The sequence below is a fragment of the Opisthorchis viverrini genome, assembly GCF_000715545.1.
Source record: "Opisthorchis viverrini unplaced genomic scaffold opera_v5_366, whole genome shotgun sequence".
NCBI lineage: Eukaryota > Metazoa > Platyhelminthes > Trematoda > Opisthorchiida > Opisthorchiidae > Opisthorchis > Opisthorchis viverrini.
The window spans coordinates 372,365-397,655 of record NW_008752019.1 but is presented as its reverse complement, the minus strand read 5'-3'; the positions used below and the strand labels follow the sequence as shown (position 1 = coordinate 397,655).

At 45.0% G+C, this 25,291-nt stretch overlaps 1 protein-coding gene across 1 annotated transcript in view; it reads left to right on the top strand.

Moving 5' to 3' along the window:
* Window positions 1-25,291, top strand: part of T265_10381 (hypothetical protein) — a gene marked incomplete at both ends in the record, with an annotated part of 46,933 nt that overhangs the window by 17,937 nt on the left and 3,705 nt on the right. Inside the window, 13 exons of the mRNA XM_009176737.1 lie at window positions 1,120-1,384; window positions 1,417-1,542; window positions 1,951-2,118; window positions 3,593-3,792; window positions 4,517-4,679; window positions 4,794-5,130; window positions 8,255-8,680; window positions 9,462-9,745; window positions 11,642-11,944; window positions 12,032-12,153; window positions 15,339-15,621; window positions 18,953-19,248; window positions 21,353-21,434. Of these exons, the coding sequence (XP_009175001.1) occupies window positions 1,120-1,384; window positions 1,417-1,542; window positions 1,951-2,118; window positions 3,593-3,792; window positions 4,517-4,679; window positions 4,794-5,130; window positions 8,255-8,680; window positions 9,462-9,745; window positions 11,642-11,944; window positions 12,032-12,153; window positions 15,339-15,621; window positions 18,953-19,248; window positions 21,353-21,434 (3,055 nt within the window). The remainder of the gene's footprint in view (window positions 1-1,119; window positions 1,385-1,416; window positions 1,543-1,950; window positions 2,119-3,592; window positions 3,793-4,516; window positions 4,680-4,793; window positions 5,131-8,254; window positions 8,681-9,461; window positions 9,746-11,641; window positions 11,945-12,031; window positions 12,154-15,338; window positions 15,622-18,952; window positions 19,249-21,352; window positions 21,435-25,291) is intronic.

The following is a 25,291-nucleotide window of genomic DNA, read 5'->3' as shown; positions in this document are numbered from 1 at the left end:
TGGAAGGCCTTGCACATGGCCCGACCATCGCACCTGATGGTGCTGGATGTTTTTCGCAACAGATATACCTACTGCACAACGAGATATCCGATTTATAATTACCTCGTTGCGAATTCGTTGACGGCACTCGTCACAAGCAGCACTTTCAGGACATCGGTGGTCAAAGACCTGAAGATGTCTCACATTAACAATCAACAATCTTTCAACTGCAGCACCCTTTTAGTGCGTAGCTGCAATGCCACTCGAAGGAGTTCCGGGGGCTGGGATACTGCTATGTTGCCCAACTCTAGACAGGGGAAGTCGATATGCAGGGGTCGGGTTCTAACCACGGACCTTCCGGTCAACAGATTCGCGCTCTTACCACTGAGCCATCTTGCCTCACATCATGTGTCTGCAGAATTCATGTCTTGCAAGTTGACCCACGTGATTCGTGCCTTTGAGATTTATGCACTCAATTCATCAGACACACCATCAGAGCTAATACAACTTCCAAGGTATGTGAATTTCAGACATCACGGTAACCTTTATCGAACATCTCGCGTAATCGTCACATCTCTAAGATGGTCAAATAGTGTGACTTAAACTAATCCATTATTCTCAAAGTTAGTTCAATTGCTCATCTTATACTGTCAAATCAGGCATAATACAGATTTGTATGTTCGCTTACTAGTGCCGGTCACTGGTTTAACCATTATCTCTTATGCATGTATACCGATACACCTCAATTTTGCGGCCCTTATCAGGCATACATTAACTGAGTAACAGAGGTGGATTGGCCTTTATCACAGACACAAAAATTCGAATTATCCGGTCATACTCCGGATTAGATAAGTGTAAGTAATTTCGACACTTAAACGTAGAAAAGCTATTCACCAAAGAAAACTTTCGCCCCATAAAAGGGTTCGTAGAGTTATAAAGTACTTTTCATGGTACTTCAGTTTTTATGTATTCGTTATGTTTGATGCCTATATACCCACTTCATCTCAAAGCTCATCAGCTCTTGTTCATCAATTTGTTCTCCATAACCCTCATCGTGTTTATAGTGAAAGGTTTTACGTTCAGTTTACAGCTATAATCCTGGCCCTCTACACCAACCCTCCTTTATTTTCCTATGTCCAGAGGACGCGGTCTTGCTGTGAGCTTGGCTTACAACCCGATTGAAAATGCTGTTTTGGTGTTGAGCCGCAACAGGGAGACGGATTCTGGGAATGTGAATGCATCTTCGTTGACTACAACAAACAACATGGTCTACGATTTATACATGCTACCCAAAGATGTCACGACTGGCGGTGAGCCGCAACATGCAGAAAGTCGGTCTGGTACGGGATGTGCAGTAGCTTGGGTCGGGAGGAATCGTTTTGCTGTATTGGAAAGCACGGGAACGGTGAGTTCTTTTGATTTTTTCGTGTGTTGTAGCAAACCCTCAATCGCCTACTCGCTGCCGTTGGGATCCGTAATTTTGGCGAGAAAGTACGACTGATCGAGTGCGATGGAGCTGCTCGTGACGTACAATCTCTTAATGCTTCTACCAAAAGGCTTACTGTGTGTTAATCGTCTTTCAACGGTTCTAGGGAGGCCATTGCTTCCCAAGGGATAAACGTGGAGCAGCTAAGAGAGAGAAAGTCTCAATGTTCGATTGCACCGTTCCTGTTTAGGCCTGCGCAACCTGCCAATTTCCCATCTCCCGTGCCTATGGGTTGCATTGCAGCTATGAACTCTCGCTCTTCGTATCCACCTTTTGTGATGCCTTTGGCATTTCACCCGAACGTTAAAACAGTCTAATGACTGGACCAATAGTCTAACTCACCATTGTATCCAGGCGGCATGATGCGGTTTAGGTACGAGGGTGTTTCTGTGTGTGACACCTTTTACCCATTTGTCGACTAGTACCAAACAGTCCCACTACCTCGATACCGAAAACACAAGTTCTGTCTTTTCAATCTACTTCAGGTGCTGATTAAAAATTTAGCCAACGAAAAGGTCAAACGAGTGAACTTCACTGGTGTCGACCAATTTTTCTACGCTGGTACCGGCAATTTATTGATCCGTGATGCAAGTGGAGTCAGCTTGTGCGACGTCATCAACAAACGTACACTGGCTACTTTAAAAAACACCAAAGTATGTATCTTCCCACTCGTCGATCTGTTGCCGTCGATTTTTCACCTATTTTTTGCGTAACTTTTCAAGTGACTTCTCTTTTTTCAACCTGGCTGGATTTGTGGGTGGAAATTCCGTTTGTTTTTTATTTCATTATATTCATCCTAAGGTGCGAATTATGACACATTCATCTATTGCTAATTGATGAGTTGGTTGTTGATCCGTCCGTCGAACCTGGCAGTTGACTTCCAGAAGGGGCATCTTAATCGCACGCTCCCTCTCTCGTCGTTCGTGCACTTATATAGTTTTCAACGAGCAGCTTCGAGCCATAAACTGATTGGTTGTTGATAATCATCGCATTCCGAGTTTGATTGATTTCGTCGTGATCTGTTTTCCGTTTTGATATGCGTTTCTTGCGTTCTACTGCCACACCGTATGTTGGAATTGTCGTCCATTATTTTCTCTTCTGGCTGGTCATATGTATTGCGTCATGGTCCACCTTCCTCTTGTTTGATCAGTTGATGATGTACCCTCTATTTTTATTAGTCTACTGTCCACAACCTGATTGATCCATGCCCGTTTTGTGGTTTACATTCATGAGTCTAGGTGGCCCATTTGCATCTCTTCTCTCAGTGTTTTTTCCGATTTTTGGCTCTTTTGGTAGCGGGATCCTTAACTGAGTCAAATTCTGAACTCAGCAACAATCACAAACGGAGCTGCTTTTGGATTCAAAACACTGCAACACAGTGGAGTCCAAAGCAGAAAAGAGAGACGCTTATACAGTCTTTCAAAGAAACGGTTACCCAGGGAATTTCATCTGGAGATCTCTGATAAAACGCAATTCAACCAACTCGACTACCCAAAGCTCTAGCAAGACATCCACACTGCCATAATTCATTTCAGAGATGACTGCAAGGACACTACTAACAGCATTATATAAAAACCGGTAGATCCAAAGCAAAAAGACATACGGATTATAGCGGAAGAGTAATTGGATCGGAATTTGAAGTTCTCATCAAGGGTCACTGAATTCGACCACTAAGCGAGCCAAAAATAACAGGAGCCCCGTTGTGAGGGGGCATGCAAACCAATCAACCAGACTCTTGAATATAAACCGAAGTTGCTTATGGACAAATCAGGATGTCGACAGCAAACTACTAAAAGTGGAAGGTACACCAATTAGTCAGGCAATAGGAAGGGGGATCACGATGCGATACAGGTCACGAGCGGACGAATAAGGCTCCAATTGTAATGATTATCAACAGGTTATATCCCAAAGCTGCTCTTTGCAAACTATGTGAGCACAAGCTCGAATCGTGACGAAACTCCTTCAAGTCGATTGCCCAGCTCGGCGGAGAGGTTAACAGCCACCTGACCAATTGTTGAAGAATGCGCCCGTGCTTCCAATATTCAGTATATATTCACTTACCTTTTGTATATCTCTTAAGAATCCGTTAGTTTATTCGCTATTTATCTCCTCTCCGTTTCTTCCCAGTACATCCGTCACGTCGTTTGGGCTCCTGATGGCCATCATGTAGCAATGTTCACCAAACTCTACCTGTATTTGTGCGATCGGACCCTTGACATCAAGGCGACCATACATGAAACCGTCCGAATAAAGAGTGGAGCTTGGGAGGAGCACGGGGTGTTTGTCTACACCACGAGCAATCACATCAAGTACACGTTATTGAACGGGTACGGAGGTTTTTCCTTATTTGAAACTGTCATGCTTGGTCTTTCCGGCTATTTTATGAACAGTAAGGGTCAGTTTTGCAATTCATCCAGTTGATATTCACTCCTGTTACGTTTTGAGTCTTTTGGTAACCCTAGCTTATATCGATCAACTTATTGGCGAACTAGGAGACGCTTGTGGCACCTGATGTCAGTTGCCCTGATATGATTGGATCGGGTACTGGTCCAGTGGTGTTTATTTCAGCCTACGAAACGCTCCTGGTAACCACTAATGTTGCACCACCCAAATCCTCTGAGACTTCATTTCAGAAGGGTTTGGTAAAGATGACTTTCAACTGGTCGTTTGAGTCTTGTTCATCGGACAGTAAGTTGCGACCAGGCGTCGTTGTTTCCTCGCATCATCCTGTCTCTCTATGTCCTAAACGCTTTTTTGCGGTGGACTAAGATACACTTTTAAGTTCAGTGTCGTAGTGTTGATGTATGATAGACTACTAGCACCTGTGTCGTTCGGCGACGTAAGCAGCTAAATCTTCCGGGTATAGGTTGTCCATGCCAAGATAACCGTTTAATTTGAAGAACTTCTATGAAGTCCCACTAACAAACTTGTTTTTCTTTATTGCCTCACTGCTATGATAATCACGTTGCTCTGTCCTCATTTAGCGTAAATGTTTTGAAATCGATTCACCTGACTAACTGTTAGTTTTTCTATCGCATAAACATATTTTAGTGATAACGGCATTATTCGTACTTTGGAACTGCCGGTTTACATCACACGTGTTCGTGGCAATTCAGTCTTCTGTCTTGATCGTGACTATGCCCCCTTGGTCCTTTCGATTGATCCAACCGAATATCGATTCAAGTTGGCACTTATCAATCGTCGCTATGATGAGGTATGCCTTTCTCATGTATCCGGTAGCCCAAAGAACGTTTCAGAGTCTATAATTATTGTTTCCATGTTTAATTTTTCAGTTCTGACAAATCAGACTTTTTACCCACCCTCTTAGGTGTTGCACATGGTACGCAATTCGAATTTGGTTGGTCAGGCAATCATAGGCTATTTAGAAAAGAAAGGTTATCCGGAGGTCGCGCTACATTTTGTCAAGGATACTAGGACACGGTTTTCCCTGGCGATGGATTGTGGACAATTGGAAGTCGGACTCGAAGCTGCTCGTGCTCTGGATGACAAGGCTTGCTGGGAACGTCTGGGAGAGCTCGCACTGCGCCAAGGAAACCATCAGATTGTGGAAATGGCCTACCAACGCACGAAGAATTTCGATAAACTAACTTTTCTTTACCTGATTACTGGGAACTTGGAAAAGCTGCAGAAGATGATGAAGATTGGTGAGTACTACTTTGTCGGGTTTCTTGGCCAAAATAAACTGATTTGCTGATAGCTTGAGGAAATTAGGAAATTTTCAATGGAGATTTCGTACGGCTGAAATGTTGAGAGACACTGTACACTGATTTCTAATAAGGGCAAAACAGCTGTACAGTGTGCATGGTTTTGCATTACTTGTTAATGTAAAACCGGGGCGGGATGGCTCAGATGGGTAGAGCGTGAATTTACTAACCGTAAGGTCTGTGGTTTTCTGCCTCTCGACTTCCCCTGTCTAGGCTTGGGCAACCTGGCAGTATCTCAACCCTCGTGGTTCCTTCGGGTTGCATGGCAGCTAGGTACCGAAAGGGTGTTACAGCTGAACGATTTATTTATTATTATTTAATATAAAACCATGGGCTGTGGTTAAGTTGTGCAGAACGATGTTCGCCGTTGTTTGTAAACCAATTTTTTATAGGCCCTAAGGCAATTGAATTCGGTCAACCTTTGTTCGAGGTCGCCGATCGTTGTAAACCGTAATGCTGACTAAAACAGCGGGGTGTTGCTGGTTTGACAATCGAAGCTCAAGTTCGTTGTCCGTTTATCAAATCCGCATCACTATTAACCGGTAGTGTTGTCAGCTTGTACAGCGCTGGTCTCACCGTAAGATATGTGTTGCCTTGTAACCTTAGGCCTTGAACCGTGGAAGGACCAGCTCCATACGTAACACATTCGATCAGTTGATTAGCTTGCCAGAAAGAGTGACTAGGAGATGAATCAGTTTGCATCGCTTGTGTCTACCATTAGAGCGCACCGCCCCAGTTGGCTCTATTCAAACCCAATCGATTCGGTTGACAATCGAGTCTTCGTGTCTACTGCCTTCGTTCACCCACATCTGAAGGTATAGATAAACCGAGCACCCGAACCGACGATGGGTCACTTACCGGTTTAGTTAGTTGAACGTAAGAAACCAGACCGTGTAAGCCAGCCCATTAATGTGCCCCATTCGAGCTTGACTTTGTTACCCAGTGATTCGTTTTTCAATGTGGTCGGTAGGTCGCGAGGGGACCAATAACACGATGGATTCGTAAGGCTGCTACAACTGATATACCACAACGTGCCCAGTTTATGCGGTTGGATTAATTCGGCATAACCCATGTAATTGGACCCATTTTCCAGTGTGCTAGCAACTCACCACAGCCTCAACATATGTGACTTCTTTTTTGGAAAACGAAGTTTCTGTGTAAAGATCTGTTGTTCTTTCTGGTCCCTGGTGCTTTGGTGGCACTTACTCCGCTCCACTAAGATTTCCCTCATTCGCCATCCAATACCGCCCCAGGTGCATAATTCGTCTTGGTAAATAGGGGCATTAAATCCGGACAGCTTCCTGTCATTCTTTGCGCGCTCGCCACCAGAAGCATAATGCAACTGGTAGAGAAACACGATTTAACCGCATCTGAGATAGGTCCCGCACTGTCGCTGTCCGAAGGCTCGCCACTGCGCCTGACAATGGCGAAGAGTAGTGGGTTTGCTATTGAGAGTAATGTTGATGGGTTTTGTAGGTCTCCTTTCGTTTGCTTGCTGAACAAACTAAGAGACAAATAGTCTCATTTCCTTCTTTCCATTGTGAGGTTTAATTCACATAAGTTGATGTGAATGTGTGGCAGTGAAGCACCAGTGGTTTCATCTGCTGCTGCTGCTGCTGCTGCTGCTGTTACTGATGACGTTGTGATGATGAAATGGTCACTAAGTGCTGGTGAGTGGCCATTTGACTACAGTCTACGCAGTCCTTCTTCATACTGTTACTTCACTTCTGGTGTGCGGATCACGTAGATATTGGTGTGATGTATTATCCTTCGTTTGCGCTGCTTTAGATTGCATTATTCGTTTACTAATCTAAAACGTTGTCTGGTTGTTTAGCCGAAATTCGGAAAGACACATCCAGTCACTACCAGATTGCACTTCTACTTGGCAATGTCGCTGAACGAGTGAGACTATTGCGCAACTGTGGTCAAAGTGAGTTTTCCGCGAGTAATCCTGCGGTGTGTAAATGTGTTTTTCAACACTAAGTGGGTTCTTTGAACAACGGTCTTACTCTTGATTGGATTACTCCTCGATAGCCTTACATTATTGCCCCTTGCAACAAGTTTTGACCATCGGTGTATCCGGACACTGCGCGGGCCTGGTGGAAAAATCATATTAGTGATGATGATTTTCGAGAAGTTCCACTCCTCCTCGATGGATCATCGGCAGTCATGTACTTCGTACTCCATGTTTAAGGAAGGTGTATTATGGACTTAAGGGAAATTCGCAAGCAGTCGATGAGGCGTGTCCTTAATTTGTGGGTATGTGTGGGAAGAGTGTACTCTTAAATGGCAATGAGCTGCAAGAAAGTCACTTCTGGTAACTCGTTGTTGGATCGTGTTTAGAGAATAGGTCCTACGGGGCCTATGAAGTTTCTTAGTTTGAAGCGGAAACGTACGGGACATGCCCTCAACCATCGACGTTCCTTTTTCATTCTGCTCTTTTCGAAATTTATCCATCTGTTGATTCAGTGAGCCTATGATTTCTTTCTGCTTCCGTGCTCCAGCCAACCACATTTTTAAAAGTACGGAATCGACCGTCACTTTCGGTACTGTATTTCTATCTAACCGTGAAATGGTCCAAAATCACTAGTATTTACATTCTGATTGTTGAGCTTTATATTCTGTTCGAAACTGATATGTTAGTGAAGTACTTTGGGTAAACTTTATTGTTTATGGTTACCTTACTCTTTTTATTCGGTTTTTCACCTGGTATAAACTTACTCTACCGTGGTACTCATTAGTCGTATTCTGAACTGACGGTTATATCTCAGCTTATTTATTGGCCGTGTCGTTCGAAGCCAGGATTTTCAGCAGAGAAACCACCTAGGGTTTGATACTAATACGCTCAAGATAGGCCCAAAGTACCTCAGATATAAAGCGCACGCAATGGGTGGATGAGTCCATAACAGAACGGGGATGCTCGTGTGGTTGAACCTTTCGAGTTCCAATCACGTCCTTTATAGAACCTGCATGTTTACCGGAATCGTGTGATAATGGTATCAGTGCATATTGGATGATTGGTCCTTCGGCTTTGTGAAAACATCTTACCACTATCGTTTTTTAGGACCGCTTGCTTATTTGACTGCTGCCACACATGGATTGTCAGATGAGGCTAATGAATTGAGAGAACAACTTGGTGCAATTCAACCTACCCCGGGCTCGGAGTCCGCAGCCTCCATTGCACTGCCCTCTGTAAAGGCGAACGCTTCTTTACTCATCCCATCACCCCCAATCCTGCGTCCAGACCGTCTGGCTACCGCGGACCTAGGGGACACGCCTACTGCAGTCGAATTAAACTGGCCGCTTCTTAGCATGCAACTTGATGTGTTCGAGACAGCGATTGCGCAGAGGCGTCCAGGTGGTCTGGGAACAAATGGTGACGAGCTTGGAAAACCAGGAGCACCTACAATGGCTGGTGTCGGTCTTATGATGGATGTTGGGGATATAGATGAAGCTGCATGGGGTAAAGATGCTGTCTTAGATCTCGATGGTGAGTACTTTGCAGTCTATAATTTTTTACCTGTGGCTATTCTATACACATTCTGTTCTCCAGCTTACCTCTGACACTGACTGCACCAACGACGGTCGAGACAGCGGAACCGGGCCTACATGGTTTTGTGTGCGATTTTTTCAGCACTCGGTTTGTTTCTTGTACTTATCCCCTAAATGTTTTTGGCGGAGATTATCAACGTTAGCTGTGTATCATGCCTACATGGTTGTGCGATTTTTTTTTTCAGCACCCGGTTGGTTTCTTGTACTTATCCCCTAAGTGTTTTTGGTGGAGATTATCAACGTTAGTTAGCTATCATGTAGTGCATATTTCACTTTTTATGTCCTTATTGGTGAGACAACGTGTGTGCTAAATTCAAACGGTCAAGTGCTAAGAGTCGAGTCCGGATTGTTCAACCGCAACTCTAGTCTCTTACATTAGGTTATCCCCACCCGATACCGATTCGAACTTCCGAGTTTCCGTTACGCTCATCTAGGGATATTTATAGTTCGGACTGCGACTAAAAATTCTGGTAAAACCGAGCCTGGATAAAGCTTTACCGGGAATACAAGGATTTTCGGCCCTGCAAGTCGTTCTTATCAGTCTCAGGACTGTTGAAGGATTCTGTGTCCGTCGGGCGTTCTTTTTTCGTAACCGTCACAACCGTTATTGTCCTAAAACCCAGTCTCCATCATTGCTTTAATATGCTCACTTACAACTGTCTGCTTTAGTGGCATACTTGTTGATGGTCTTACAATAAAGCTGTATTTTTGTCACCTAGAAAGCGAGGAATTTGCTGATGCGGTCGAGGATGGCGATGTCCTGGGTCGCTCGGACGATTTGGCCGCTGCACAAGAGGAAGGCTGGGACCTCGGTGATGCCGATCTGGAGCTTCCAAAAGAGTTGCAAACCAGCGGAGCACTAAATTCGATGTCTGGTGAAAGTTTTGTGGCACCTCCTACTGGTCGTTTGCCTTCGCAGTTCTGGAGCGACAACTCTAGACTCCCCCATGATCATGTCATGGCTGGAAACTGGTCGGAAGCAATGCGTCTGCTGAATTCCCAAGTAAGCAGTACTCTTGCTAGTTAACGGACATTTTATTTACCGACTTTATGGCATATTTTTCTTGCTCTATCCTGTTCAACCTTGCAGGTTGGCGTCGTAGACTTTGGACCATACAAACCGTTGTTCCTATCAATGTTCAGTGGATCGCGATCGGTTGGAACTGGAATCCCTTCCACACCTTCCGTTTTTATATATCCTCAAAGAAATTGGTAGGTTTCCCCTCAGTACCTATCTTTAGATGATTTTTCGCCCTCCTCGTCCTAAGTCCTGCTGTTCGAACCGGTCCAAAATAACAACGAGAGTTTTTTGGGTGAAATAAGGGGATACGATTTCACTTTTAATAGACAAAGATATACCAACATCCTAATGGGCATGCGACGACTTTCCTTGTTTGAACCAGAAGACCAAGCCTTTATTCAGCACAACTCGCCTCAGTCGATGGTCTAGATTTTCTAGTTCGTTTGTGTATCATATCTGGGTAACAACGTTCGTCAAATGAACACAAGCGTTTGCCCGCAACAGCATCTGGAAGCCAATCAAATTTCTCCCGAGAGTACACTTTTAAAGAATGATCAGATTCCTGGCGGACCGACAAACCTGACCCTTCCTCGAACTGTACAATTTACCACTCAGCTCAGTGGTTATGACTGCATCTCAGTCGGGAATTCGATAAATTCTTTGCGTATCTTATCCGTAGTGTTAAGCGGAATTCCGCACCGATACCATTTTGCTGCTCGCAGTTAGGCGCCTTTACTACCAAGAAGCCAATCCCGCTTATTATTGGCCAGAAGATCAGGCTACTTGCCACTCCAGTATCAAGTCGAGCTTTGATTAACCGAAGGTATGAACCCACAAGCCAATCATCGCTGAGTGTCCGCTGAATGCCGGTTACCAGTGGTGCATTCAGGAGCCATTGGAATTTCCAGTATTGTTGCCTCCTAAAGGACGCCCTGTGCATGTTTTTGACCTGGTTTTGAGTGTTCAGTACACGTTGTGCACCTCTAGTGGATGTTTTTACGAGAACACTAACTTGGAAGCTCCAATCCCAGGACTGAGCTGAGGCATCACCGTTATTACAATTGATGGACCACAACCCACGATGTCTATCGAATTTAATCATCCCCGGAATTATTACTGAAGCAGCAAAACCGAATCGAAAAGAACACAACTGAAGTTCACTGAATCACTGACTCAGAGACTGAATGTCCAGACGTCAGCAGACGGCACCAGTGAGTCCTCTGTGTATTCAGCTGATACAGCCACACCCTCAATCACGATGTTCACATTTGACCCACTGACTCCAGGTTTGAGCCGACGCACTGTCGCGTTCCATTGATTCAACCAGGCCAGAACCATAGGACACTGTAGTTGCAAAACGTGCCCTGGAATCGGAAGTGAACCGCGTAGTATCGGAGGCCGTTCTCATTCTCCCAGGCTACCGACCTGTGCTGCAGTAGTGCATATTTCACTTTTTATGTCCTTATTGGTGAGACAACGTGTGTGCTAAATTCAAACGGTCAAGTGCTAAGAGTCGAGTCCGGATTGTTCAACCGCAACTCTAGTCTCTTACATTAGGTTATCCCCACCCGATACCGATTCGAACTTCCGAGTTTCCGTTACGCTCATCTAGGGATATTTATAGTTCGGACTGCGACTAAAAATTCTGGTAAAACCGAGCCTGGATAAAGCTTTACCGGGAATACAAGGATTTTCGGCCCTGCAAGTCGTTCTTATCAGTCTCAGGACTGTTGAAGGATTCTGTGTCCGTCGGGCGTTCTTTTTTCGTAACCGTCACAACCGTTATTGTCCTAAAACCCAGTCTCCATCATTGCTTTAATATGCTCACTTACAACTGTCTGCTTTAGTGGCATACTTGTTGATGGTCTTACAATAAAGCTGTATTTTTGTCACCTAGAAAGCGAGGAATTTGCTGATGCGGTCGAGGATGGCGATGTCCTGGGTCGCTCGGACGATTTGGCCGCTGCACAAGAGGAAGGCTGGGACCTCGGTGATGCCGATCTGGAGCTTCCAAAAGAGTTGCAAACCAGCGGAGCACTAAATTCGATGTCTGGTGAAAGTTTTGTGGCACCTCCTACTGGTCGTTTGCCTTCGCAGTTCTGGAGCGACAACTCTAGACTCCCCCATGATCATGTCATGGCTGGAAACTGGTCGGAAGCAATGCGTCTGCTGAATTCCCAAGTAAGCAGTACTCTTGCTAGTTAACGGACATTTTATTTACCGACTTTATGGCATATTTTTCTTGCTCTATCCTGTTCAACCTTGCAGGTTGGCGTCGTAGACTTTGGACCATACAAACCGTTGTTCCTATCAATGTTCAGTGGATCGCGATCGGTTGGAACTGGAATCCCTTCCACACCTTCCGTTTTTATATATCCTCAAAGAAATTGGTAGGTTTCCCCTCAGTACCTATCTTTAGATGATTTTTCGCCCTCCTCGTCCTAAGTCCTGCTGTTCGAACCGGTCCAAAATAACAACGAGAGTTTTTTGGGTGAAATAAGGGGATACGATTTCACTTTTAATAGACAAAGATATACCAACATCCTAATGGGCATGCGACGACTTTCCTTGTTTGAACCAGAAGACCAAGCCTTTATTCAGCACAACTCGCCTCAGTCGATGGTCTAGATTTTCTAGTTCGTTTGTGTATCATATCTGGGTAACAACGTTCGTCAAATGAACACAAGCGTTTGCCCGCAACAGCATCTGGAAGCCAATCAAATTTCTCCCGAGAGTACACTTTTAAAGAATGATCAGATTCCTGGCGGACCGACAAACCTGACCCTTCCTCGAACTGTACAATTTACCACTCAGCTCAGTGGTTATGACTGCATCTCAGTCGGGAATTCGATAAATTCTTTGCGTATCTTATCCGTAGTGTTAAGCGGAATTCCGCACCGATACCATTTTGCTGCTCGCAGTTAGGCGCCTTTACTACCAAGAAGCCAATCCCGCTTATTATTGGCCAGAAGATCAGGCTACTTGCCACTCCAGTATCAAGTCGAGCTTTGATTAACCGAAGGTATGAACCCACAAGCCAATCATCGCTGAGTGTCCGCTGAATGCCGGTTACCAGTGGTGCATTCAGGAGCCATTGGAATTTCCAGTATTGTTGCCTCCTAAAGGACGCCCTGTGCATGTTTTTGACCTGGTTTTGAGTGTTCAGTACACGTTGTGCACCTCTAGTGGATGTTTTTACGAGAACACTAACTTGGAAGCTCCAATCCCAGGACTGAGCTGAGGCATCACCGTTATTACAATTGATGGACCACAACCCACGATGTCTATCGAATTTAATCATCCCCGGAATTATTACTGAAGCAGCAAAACCGAATCGAAAAGAACACAACTGAAGTTCACTGAATCACTGACTCAGAGACTGAATGTCCAGACGTCAGCAGACGGCACCAGTGAGTCCTCTGTGTATTCAGCTGATACAGCCACACCCTCAATCACGATGTTCACATTTGACCCACTGACTCCAGGTTTGAGCCGACGCACTGTCGCGTTCCATTGATTCAACCAGGCCAGAACCATAGGACACTGTAGTTGCAAAACGTGCCCTGGAATCGGAAGTGAACCGCGTAGTATCGGAGGCCGTTCTCATTCTCCCAGGCTACCGACCTGTGCTGCAGCAGGTCATCAAATTCCACCGCAATCAATGGCCGCGTACCTGCCCAAAAGATTCCAACGGTCGTGACGCATTATCGCTAGCCGATGGATGTCTTTTATGTTCAGAACGCGTCATTTCAAAGGAGTTACAACCAGCCGTACTGAATCAGTTTCACGAACACCCGGTGGCAAAAACGATAAGGCCCACGCTCGAAGTTATGTCTTCTAGTCTCTAATGAACTCCTAGATTGAGCACGTCTTCAAATCTTGCTTATTGTGTGGTGAAGCGTTCAGTTCACCGGTGAAAACCAACGTACGGTCCTGGCCGCGACTGACCAAACGTTGGTCTCGTCTGCACACCAATTGTGCTGGTCCGATTGGTGGCCAATACCTTTGGTTATGGTCGACAGTTACAGCAAGTGACCGTAGATTCTTCCAGTGAACAGCCCCACAACTGCCTTTACAGTTCCCACGGTTATTCAGTCGCTTTGGAACGCCAGAGACGACCGTATCCGAATCTACAATCACTTCACGTCATCAGCGTTCGCTGTACGTGTTTTTGGTCTGGTTTTGGACGTTAGTACACGTACACCTTTCGTGGTTGTTTCGACAGGAATGCTGGCTTGGAGGGCTCAGAACGGGATGTATGCTGAGAAAATACCGTTATTACAAATATCTGGTACAATATCCAGTATTCATTCCTCCTTTCACAGCTCTAGTACACTTTGAAAGTGGTTGCATATTTTTACAATTCCCAACGAATTTTACACTGGATGACACGAGACTCACCCGTATAAAAAGGTTTGCGACTATAATTGACTTTTTTCAGGCTCGAAATTCACTTCTGCAGTCAAACAAGTGCTACATAATCCACACTTGGTTAGTGTTAGCGTATACAACTGTACAAGACTGATTTGTGAGGAGCCATATTACACCATCATTTTACTTTCAATGACGTCAGTACTTCACCAAAGTCTAAGGCATAGCTTAGTTGACTAACAGTACCGCAGTTTACTGTGGTATTTTGGAAAGCAGCGTCGACACACATGTGTTTTGAGGGGAATTTTCCCAGCGGAAGCGTGTGCAATTTTTCGTGTAAGAACAACATTGCCTCATCGAATATCTCAAACCATAAAAAATTTCGCGAGACGATTATTTCGCAAAATTCTTCGGGCACCGTACTAGCTCATGAGTCGTTCAAAAGCACCATACAATTCTCGGTGAATTATTTCTATGTATCAAATACGGGCGTAGTATACCGCTGTTCACAATCAGTTCATTCCCAAGTGGACTGTAACTTGATTTACTATTGAGGTATTGCTTGGTTGGACTGCAGGTCAGTTCGTTTGGCACTCTGACGATGAAACATTGTAGTCGAATCCGCTTGTCCTAGCACCCACTCAGCGGCTTCGCTTATCTAGGAGACAGTTCTAATCACGGTCAAACTACTGCCAGTTTCCATGAGAAATAACTGGGCTAGCCAGTGTCCGTAATTCCTACCTCATAACCACCATCGCACTCTGATTAAACAGTTCACGTCGGGGTCACGGGGTTATCCAGGTGAAACATTTACGAATTCCGATAACCGAACTATTATTTGATTGCTCAACGAATTGTCCACCCACTTGTGTTAGTTTTACTTTTAGAACCTCTGAATTTTTGCTACAGTTTCTTTCCTTTCGTTATGTGAAAAAACCTTATGGGTCTGGCAGTAACAAGAATTCTGTACTCTGTTGTTGGTTTCTGTCATGCTGTCCTGGAATAAGACCCATTTAGTGACCAGAATCGAGGGGCTGTACTGCACAGTTCACTCAGAGCTGAAGTTAGACGGTGGCGGAACAATGGTAGGTCTTGACTCTCAGATGGGTTTCTGTTCAGAGCATTTTAGCTTTATCATAATGATAACGACCATACTATTATGGGTACTTACGCACCGTTCTCAACTTCTCCCATTGTGCTTCAGGAAAAAGACATCCATGAACTCTGCTCTTCCCACCGTGGTCATCACTTTGAATAACCTCATTAACCGTCTTCAGTCGGCCTACCAGCTTACCACGAAAGGAAAGTTCCAGGACGCCGTCGATCGGTTTCGAGCAATTCTTCTCTCCATCCCTCTCCTAGTCGTTGACTCGACTAGTGAAGAGTCTGAAGCCAAACGGCTGATCGGTGTTTGCAAGGAGTATATCCTCGGATTATCGATGGAACTATTCCGGAAAGCCATGCCAAAAGATACTTTGGCAGATCAGGTATGTTATCTCAGCACGTACGCGATATTTGGAAGCTTCCATTATGCATACTGCCAAGTAGTTATCATCTCTTGTGTGATCCGAACGTGAGTTTACATTGAACAGGTATGCTGCAACACAACCTGACACATGATAAATTCCTATTAACCGTCATAATTTGGAAACTCCTTCGTATTTAGCCTACTTCGCGCGTTACTCAGGAGTTGTTTTTCATCAGCGGATCATATTCTCTCCCTTGGTATCGATCAAAGGTTAAAACACGAGCTATGAAACTTCTTACAATAAGTCCGTCATCTCCCTAACCTAGGCTTTGACGACCCGTCTTAATCATATCGCTTGTGCTCAACGCGTCGTACCACTGGTAACTGATGGCAACGTGGTCTATTTTCATTCGGGATCGATTCATTGGTGTAAACAGCGTGTGCTCACAATGGCTTAAGACACGCTTTCGCCCGGCCCCCATGTTGTATGCAGCGAGTAAGATGAACCGTTTGATGGCACCATACGACGGTTGATGTGGCATGGGGTTATCTTTGATTGAGTTCAGGGTTCTACCCGGGCTGGGATATTGCCAGGGAGTTCACACTAGACAGAAGATCATTGTGTGTTAATGCATTAATCAACAGATGCCTGTTAGATTGGTGAAGATACATCCATCTGCTCTTTTGAGCAGGTCATTTGTATTCGTTGATCCTTCGAGCAATGCTATGAGCTGTGGTCAGCTCCGATTCTGAATTGCATCGCTGACGCCTGAGTGCTAATTTTCTACCATTCTGTCTTTCACTGTCCGATTTTTCGTAAGGTTTCGTTCAATGAAATGTGTAAGCATTAAGAATATAATCTATGATTGGTGCACGCAACGACAATTGGCTGATTCCAACAGCAAAGAACGCATGCACGATAGACCGATTAATGTGACTTACGCTCGATATTTCAGATGGTTGCCATTTGTCGGTTTGATACTCAGCTGTGATATGACTTCAACTTGTAGAGTGAAGCTAGGTAGTACGAGTAAAAAGCGCGCGGTAACTGGTTGATTGAAAGCAATCGCAGACAGCCCTCAGAGCCCGTATTTTAAAACTGTGGGTCTTTTGATGTGACAGAGTCAGGGAAGGCGTTCAGAGAATTAGGCAGCTGAAGTAACCAGCCAGACATATGCAAGCTACCTTCTTGTGTCTACCAGTGGTGCAGAGCCTACTGGCACTTAGTGTAAATAGATGGGGGTTTTCGGGTTAGAGAATGTCTGCGCGTAACATATTTTAACTACGCAGCTAGGAGCCTGGTCATTTTCCCGTTCAAAACATAATAACAGGATGATAGAACATATTTCCGAGCAAGTAGACGAGTCAATAGTCCCGATCAGATCACCTGTTCTCCGGAGAGCGGGCTAGCCTCTCAAGGTAAGGAAGAAATGACGAAGACACTATTCGTACACGTGCTTAATACCACTTGGCATACCGTCAACGAAAAGCTCTACCCTCGTAGATTCGGAGCGCATTCCTATTACGTTGTCAATCAACTTCGGTGGCTCGGCTGTGTCCCGAACATGTCAAAACACTGTCTGTAGAGACTAGTACTCTTCGTAACTCCTTGAGAATGCCGCTAACTTTTCCCTGAGTTTATGGAGAACAGCTGAATTATGGCCCGTTAAAATGGATTAACCGTAGAACAACCGTGCTCTAATTTTTATAAACCACTGTTGTGTTATCAGCATAAATGAAGCTATGCCGGTACAGTTCAAAGCAATCTAATCATCTCTGATGAAGCATACTACTTATAAGGCTGCTGTAAGCTCTTCGATAACCCACGACCAGTTTCGTTCTTCTTGGGGCTCCTCAGGTTGGTGAAGTACCCGAGTTTTCGCCAGGACTATGTTCTACTTTAGCTTAAGGTATAAGGGTGTGTTTAAAAAACCAGCTGCGTAATGAGAATACCTTAAGCCTAAAGCACAAAACAACTATAGGTAATTCATGTTTCCTAGGTATAACTTCTGCGGGGTCAAGTTCACTATCTAAGGCCGCCTGTCGTGGAAAACCAAGACTCACGTCTGCAATTCTATTTCTGACCACACTGCCCAACAGAGGTACTTATCACGGTTTTCGGTTCACTTGCTGTAAGTAAGGTAATGCTACTACTTCATGTATCGTGATGAGTTATTCATAAATAATTTATGTTTGTCTTGACTGAAACAACCCATGGAGCGTAATTTGATTCACCCTGTGTAGAACGCCAGGTGCTGGCAAGGTCCTTTCTTAGTTAAACACTGGTAGTTCAGTCAAGATGCCACAACATTACTTCTTGCAATTTGGGAACATTATTAGCCCTTGATTAAGACAATATAATTGCTAGTTGCGTTCATTCGACTCCCGACCTAAAGCTGTCACCTTGTCGTGGTAGTCGGGCTTCTTTGGTGCACTGCTCCTGTGAGCTATACTGGCTGGAACTCAGTTTGTAAAGGTTCAACGATGTCAGGAAGGCCAACGTGGAGGAGCCAGACGAAGAACAGCGAGTCCCCATACTGCAAGTAATCGTAGTACGAGGCGGTCTAGAGGTTAAGTCGTACTGTCCTCTGCGGTAGGAGTGTGAAGGCAGTAAGGCTTTTCCTACAGACCGAATGGGGCTCCTTGACCGTCATCCCGGTCTTCAAAAAGGGAGCGAGAACGTGATCCAAAAACCATCGTTGTATCAGCCTGCTATCCGTCGCATTGAAAGTGCGTAGATTTATGGATTATCGGGAGTGAGATCGAGAGAGATCCTTCCCAAATGCAAACGATTTTAAATAACCTAAATAACTCTGCCGCATGATTTGGCATGCGTTTCACACTTACAAAGTGTAAAATGCTGCAACAGGACTGGGTTGGATCAACCCCAAACCTCATGCAGGCGAGCCAATCGACGTTGTAGGTAAATTTTTTGGCCTGGAGTTGTTCCGGTGAACTAGCTGCAGATGAGGTTATTTCTCGAATCGGAAAATCAAAGCAGTTTTAGCCAACCTCTGACACCAATGGCGCCGACGCGATTTCAGTTCTTCTTTCGAGGGCAGAGTTCACACCGCGATGGTGCGATCCATACTGCTTTCTGGATCAGAGACGTGGCCTCTACAAGCAGAGGATATACGGAAGATGTTAGTGTCTAACCATCGGTGTCTCCGAAAACTACCGATCGTTTATCAAGCTTTTTTTGAAACGATGACTTCTCAGTCGATTCCAAACCTTTTCAAAAGGAAGTGGTTATATTTGAACAGAGGAAATGTGTGCATATGATTACTAATCAGTTTCTCAGGTTACCACAATTACATCACTACTCCCTTTGTTGTTCTCTTCTTTGTTAGGTCCGGAATGTTGAACTGGCCTGTTACTTTACTCATTGTCGTTTGGAAACACCACATCTTATCTTGACTATACGCACAGCGTTGAATTTGTTGTATAAACTAAAAAACTTCCGCTCTGCTGCTGCGATGGCCCGTCGCCTACTGGATCTCGCTCCCTCAATTGAAGTGGCCACGCAAACAAGGAAGATACTACAGGCTTGTGAAGCGGTAACACCGTTTGAGGATGCACATCCACTTACCTATGATCCACGAAATCCTTTCGAAATTTGTGCAGCAACCTATGTACCCATCGTTAGGTATGTATTTAGTGTGTTTCTCTTTTTGTACTGATAGGTCCCTGATCCTGTTCTTTTCCTGTGTTTCTATTGATCACTTCCAAGGTTGGGAGCATCTTGTAATCTTGCCTCCTTCGGACTGCGTGGGATGGATGCATTAGTTCCAGTTTTACCCAGAAACCGGATCTGAGCTGGATCGCACTACACACGGTTGATTTAGGAATGTCTACTTCCAGCGTTTTACTTATATTTTCGACTATGACACCATCCATTTTTAGTTGATTAAGAGGGCATTAAGTGGTGTTAAGCTGGCCTAATACTTTTCACTATTTGGGTATGGGGTCGGTTCTACTCTTGATATCTCTCTGTTATCAATATAGCCCATACAATTGGTGCTCTAACCTTACTAGTTAGTTAATCTTGCACTTTTCAGTCAAATCATTCGGAGATTTCTTCCTCTTCCTTAATTTCTGTATCAGCATCGCCGACAGAAGGTTCGTTTCGTCTCCGTTATTGGATGGTGGAGGTAGTTAGTGTAAAGGACCTGAATCGCGAGCTTTATTACGCGGTCCTTATGTCACCGAGTGCTAGCTACTGGGAGCTTCATATCCTATAATTATTAGCGTTTCAGGGATAGGAGGTAGTGTAAACTAGGCGACTACCGGCGAGATATTTGCTGTCGTTATGCCACCAGATCACATGGGTTGTGTAGGTGGGTGTTCAATGAGCTAGACGATTCGGCCAAGCGCACAATCAGACGCACTTCTAATTGGTGCCGGTCACTGTTTCGCGTATTTATGTAATGTACGCTCAGCGGGATCAACATTCCACTGGAATTCGCCTTTCGAGCCAGCACTTCTGTTGCTTTATTGACTGACCCATTCTGACTGGTTAGCACTCGGGTGACCACTTAATCCTAACCTGGGTTTTCGAGACTGAAATGGCTCCAGTGTGGTTCTTGTTTTTTGATGGGTTGATTGCACAGTCGTCATTAGCTGAAAGTACCGCGTACTGTCGTATGCATCATCCGCACAGGTTGTGTTGCAGAAGGCCAGCTGAACTGCTCTTCGAAGTGTTCGGCCCATCTCTCCAGCCAACGTTTTTGCGGGTGAATTAATGAGCCATCTTTTTCACTTACCGTTTCGCTGACCGTTGCTTTCCTTGGGCCAGTCGATATAGGACGAGGCTGTTTCCGGTGGCAAAAGCCTTCTCCAGCTCCCGAGCTTTCGATGTTCACCAGAGCTCTTGGTCTTTCCTTAGACTCTTCACTATTTGGCGTTTGAGGGACTTTCGTGCGCCGTCGAACTCGTTGCCTGCTGGTATGGCTTTCCTGGTATCAATCAGGACTAGGGATCTCGATGACATCCAGTTGTCCTGTGACCGAATTGGAGAAGTCGGAACTAAACGCCGCTAACGTAGCGCCTTTCACATTTTGCAACGCTTCATCCGTATGCTCACTGCCACCACAGTACTGTTTTACTGTGGAAAGTTGTTGGGCTAGCTCAGATCGATACTACTGAAATATGGTAGTTCTTTGAAGACAGTGGATTGGCATACTTCTTGCTGACTTTCCAGAGGCTGAATGGAAACGAACTATCAGGCGTGCACGCGTCATGGCGTGATCGGAATCAAGTGATGTGCCCCAGAGGGAACGGCAATCTTGAATTGTGGCTCTCCACCGGTGGCTGATGGCCATGTGGTCCAACTGTGTCCACGGTTGATTTGCAATTGGTGGCCGCCGGGTTACGTGGTGCGAACGTTTATTTTGAAAGTTCGTACTTGTCAGAAACAGTTCATGATCAATACAACTGAAAGGGTCGATCTTCGTTGTCTGTGCGGCGAGCACCGACTCCAAATCGACCGCCCAGGTGTGATATCAAGGTGCTCAGACGACCGACTTGAGAATTCATATCGCCTACAGGGCCTCGATCGCATAGTCTCTTTAATTTGTTCTGGCCCCGAACACATTATTTTGTGCAGTCGGCCTAGTTTGATACACTGATCGAATCTGTTGTGTCTGTCGGCGCCTTCTCTCTCCTAAGCGTCTGACATTTGGCCTTTGTAATTATTTTCAAAACAACTGGAATTCTAGGTTCATTTTGTAACCTTTTGTTGTCCTTTACAGAGGTAGCGACCACGTGAAAGATCCACTTAGTGGAGCCTGCTACGTTCCAGCGATGAAAGGCCAACTTTGTCGCATTACTAAAGTGAGTTACGTTGTTCCATAGTGAGTGTTCCATCAGTGAGTGTACCAACAAAATTGTTCATTTCCGTACAATTTTACTGCACATCTCCCAGATCTCAGAGACAACCTCCTCGTTGCACACGATTGTTGTGTAGTACTGCAGTTTCTAACCTAGTTTTCTCTTGTAGCGGGTTTTTAACCATCGTGAATTCCGTCGTTTTCATGCTTTATGCATTAAACCTAATGCATAGACGCTTTACGGAACCTCTGCGCGTTGGAGTATCTGTAACTATACCAAGGCGACAACTCTCGTTTCTCTCTTCCGTTAATGCGATCAAAGTGTCTCAAGACCTCCTTGTCCGCAGTTAGCTAACTTTAGAACATGAATGCAAAACTTGTGAACTTGGAAAAGAACGTCTGTTCCCCGATTATACGACGAATGTTACAGTACTATGCGTCTTGTTCAAGGTACTTAAATAGTTGACTTTGGTGATGGATTACTGTTGTTTGGTTGTGCATAGATAATAATCGTTCAGCTGTAACACTCTTCCGGTGCCTAGCTGCCACGCCACCGGAAGCAAGCACGAGGGCTGGGATACTGTCAGGTTGCCCAGAAATCGAGGTGTAAAGGTCGCGCTCGAACCACAGACCTTCCGGTTAGTCAGTTCTCTCCATAACCGCTGAGTCATCTCGCTCTGATTGTGATTAGAATTGAGATACAACCTGGAATAAAGACTAGCTGATACTGGGGATAGCACACTTACCAACGTCGCACTTTGACTAGGAAGTAGAAACTACGTTATGTTGAAACTGCCTCGCAGACTAACTGATTAATATAAAGGGTATGGTTAGCCTTTCACTAAGTTGCAACTTGTAGCGGGGAAACCAACACATTCCTAGACCTGTCGTGTAACATGAACCAACTGGAGTAAACCAGAGTAAAACTGGTTCGTACTCGCGTACTCGCCGAGCTGAGAAATTCAATATACTTGCTTAGCTCTGTGAACGCATCAACGACAACCCGTTTCGCGTGAACCATTGGTAGTGGCGATCCTTTGGTTGACTTCACTGACTAGTGTTCAATCCCTAAACATGCGGTTTTCATGCGTTACATACTGATCTCCCGTTTCTTGTTGTACAGGCCACTGAAATCGGACTGGATTCCCATGGATTATGTATCAATTCTTCTCGACAGTCAAGATAACCCTGGGACGGCAAATGATCACTCTTGCCTGTTTTCTACTGCTTTTTGTGTCGCGGTGTCGGCCAAAGGTGGACAGTGCGCATGCAATTCGTCTATCTGCCCTCGCATTGCTCCCCTCTGTCTTGTTTCTGAACCGCGTATAAACCGATTTTTTCAATCCTCTTTCTTCATGAAAATTTGTGAGCGGTGCGCCTGTTACCAACCGTACCGGTATCAGACTGTGATCAATGTATCCGCTTTACTTTCCTAATAACTTTCCTGTTTCGATGTCTCAACATCGACTGTTTTTCTCGCCGATCAATCACGTTGGTGAATTCACTGTCTTTTTCTCACAAATGAAGCATCTAGACTTCTGTGCCCTCTGAGACGACTGCGAGTTTCATTTTCCTGATAACCGTTTGCCCCTGAACTCCAGGGTTAGATCTATGCAAAATGTCGTTCCAGCCGATTTATCGTACATGTAACAGCTGCATCGCAGGGCAGTGCTTAATAATGGTGGTTTCCATTCCGCTTGCGGAAGATGTTACTCGGGGAAGTTATTTGTAGCGCGCAAGTATGAATCAGATGCGCCTGAACACCGCGAAAGGATGTAGTTCGACGACAGTTTACACATCATACAAAAGTGGTGTATCGCTGAGTTCATCTGCCCCTATTTTAGTACTAAACTGGTGGTTCAGTGACGACACCGGAATGGTTCCATAGCACAAGTTGGTGAGTGACAGCAAAACTGCAACATATAACCGAAGCGAGAAAACAGCATAATTGATGTGACCAGCAAAGGGCATTTAGGAAGGTACAGGCACAAAAAATATTGACTTTTGGTTTACGAGAGAACGACACTTACGTCAGCAGCGGTACTATGCAAAAGCACAAGACAGCGGAAACCTCAGCGGTTAAACAGCACACGCGCGTGTAGCATAATCTCATTTCGTGGGGATTTCGCACAGAGAATGCACTGATTCTGTTAGACAGGTATCAAATCTAAAATCTAAAAATTATCCCCGCTCAGTTGGGTTGATTTAGTGATCGGGCTGCGCGGGCTAATCACCACCGAATAGCTCAGTGCCAAGAAACGACTAACAAAACCAAGAAATTCCAAGAATGATTTTTGAAGGTAGTAGGTCATCCGTTTTTTGTACTGCGCCACGCTAAAATATCACAATGAATGAAGTAGATACGGCTGCCGCGGTATGTAAACTCTGTGTGGGATGGAATAACGATACAAAACTCGAAACAACTTCACACCTGCCTGCGCCTAATAACTCATCATAACGGACAAAACTAAGGGTTGGATATTTCTAGTGGAAGTCTCCCATTTCAAAGCTGCGTCGTATGCTGATTCCAAGAAATCAGTAGGGGACACTCTAGAGCGCAGATACCCAAGAAAATTTGATAGCGAACAAGGTGATATGGTACTAGAGCTAATATAGTGCGGATTACTCCGCTCCCCTCCAAAGTTTAAATGCTCTCCCTACACATCGTCCGGGGCAGCTGTTACGTGATTTTATGACCAATTTTGAAGCATCTTATTGTATGCTGGCTGCAAAACTGCATCAGTGGAGTCCATAACTGTCCGCAGGCTGTGCTTGATAGGCACGACGCGGTAAGATCGAGGTCCAGCTAGGAACAACCCGCGATTTCTCAATTCACCCGGTCTGGAGTTGCGTAAGCTGACAGTATCAGTTCGCGTGCGCCGAAAGAGGATGGGAACTGAAGAGTCTGGTTTGATTAATTATATTAGTCGTCGAACAATGTTGACGACTACCTTCTAGATGGTTTGTCAGCACTCATCCATTTACAGACCTGTTATTCGGATTGTTCGCGGGACCTCCCGTTGAGGAGAACGTCATTTGCAGCTTCTCTGAGGTCTAAATAGGACGTCAATGCCTGTGTGGGACCGCACTGATAGTAATCCTCATAGGCTAAATTAGGATGTCCTCCGTGTGAGACATACATAAGTCGTGCTTCGCATTTCGAGCACTTAGTCCTGTAAATGGAGATAATCTTTTTTGAAAAGCCGAGAGGCGCTGGAGCTGCTTCATCCTTATTAGGAATCGTTAGCAGTGCGCATCTGAACGAACTCCGGACAGCTTCGGGTCCATGACCTCCCACTTATCAGTTTGAACACAGCAGTTCAGCCACAAGCAGCTGATCAGCATTGTTGAACTCACTAAGACGGTGTAGAGCTACCCATTCTTCAGTCACAGATTACGTGTTGAATGGCTTTTCGAGTGACAACCCGGGTGCAAATTTTACCCGTGAAATTATTCTCCCTCTGAGCTCACGTTCATTCCGAATAAGGATGAACCAGCTATTGTGCTCCTCGGTATAAATTGGCTTCACTTGCGGGACGAAATCTCATTTAAAAGTCACCAAACCTCCCCACATTACCACCACTAAGTTTTGAATCTGATAAGCCTGAACCAATCCACAGAGGCTTCATTCTATGCTGCAGATTTTCCAGACAAGACGACGAAGGAATCCTGTCTGTTTCAAATAGTAAATGTACCCAACTTACTATCAAACGACCGAAAACCATTATTATTATTGACTTCTGCTAAATGGTTTCTCCACATAACAGGTATGAGGCTGAAACACCACCTCTGCAATCCCTACAATGGATTTCATACCAGATCTTGAGCGACGAGGACCGATCTCGTGGCCTCTTCCCAGGA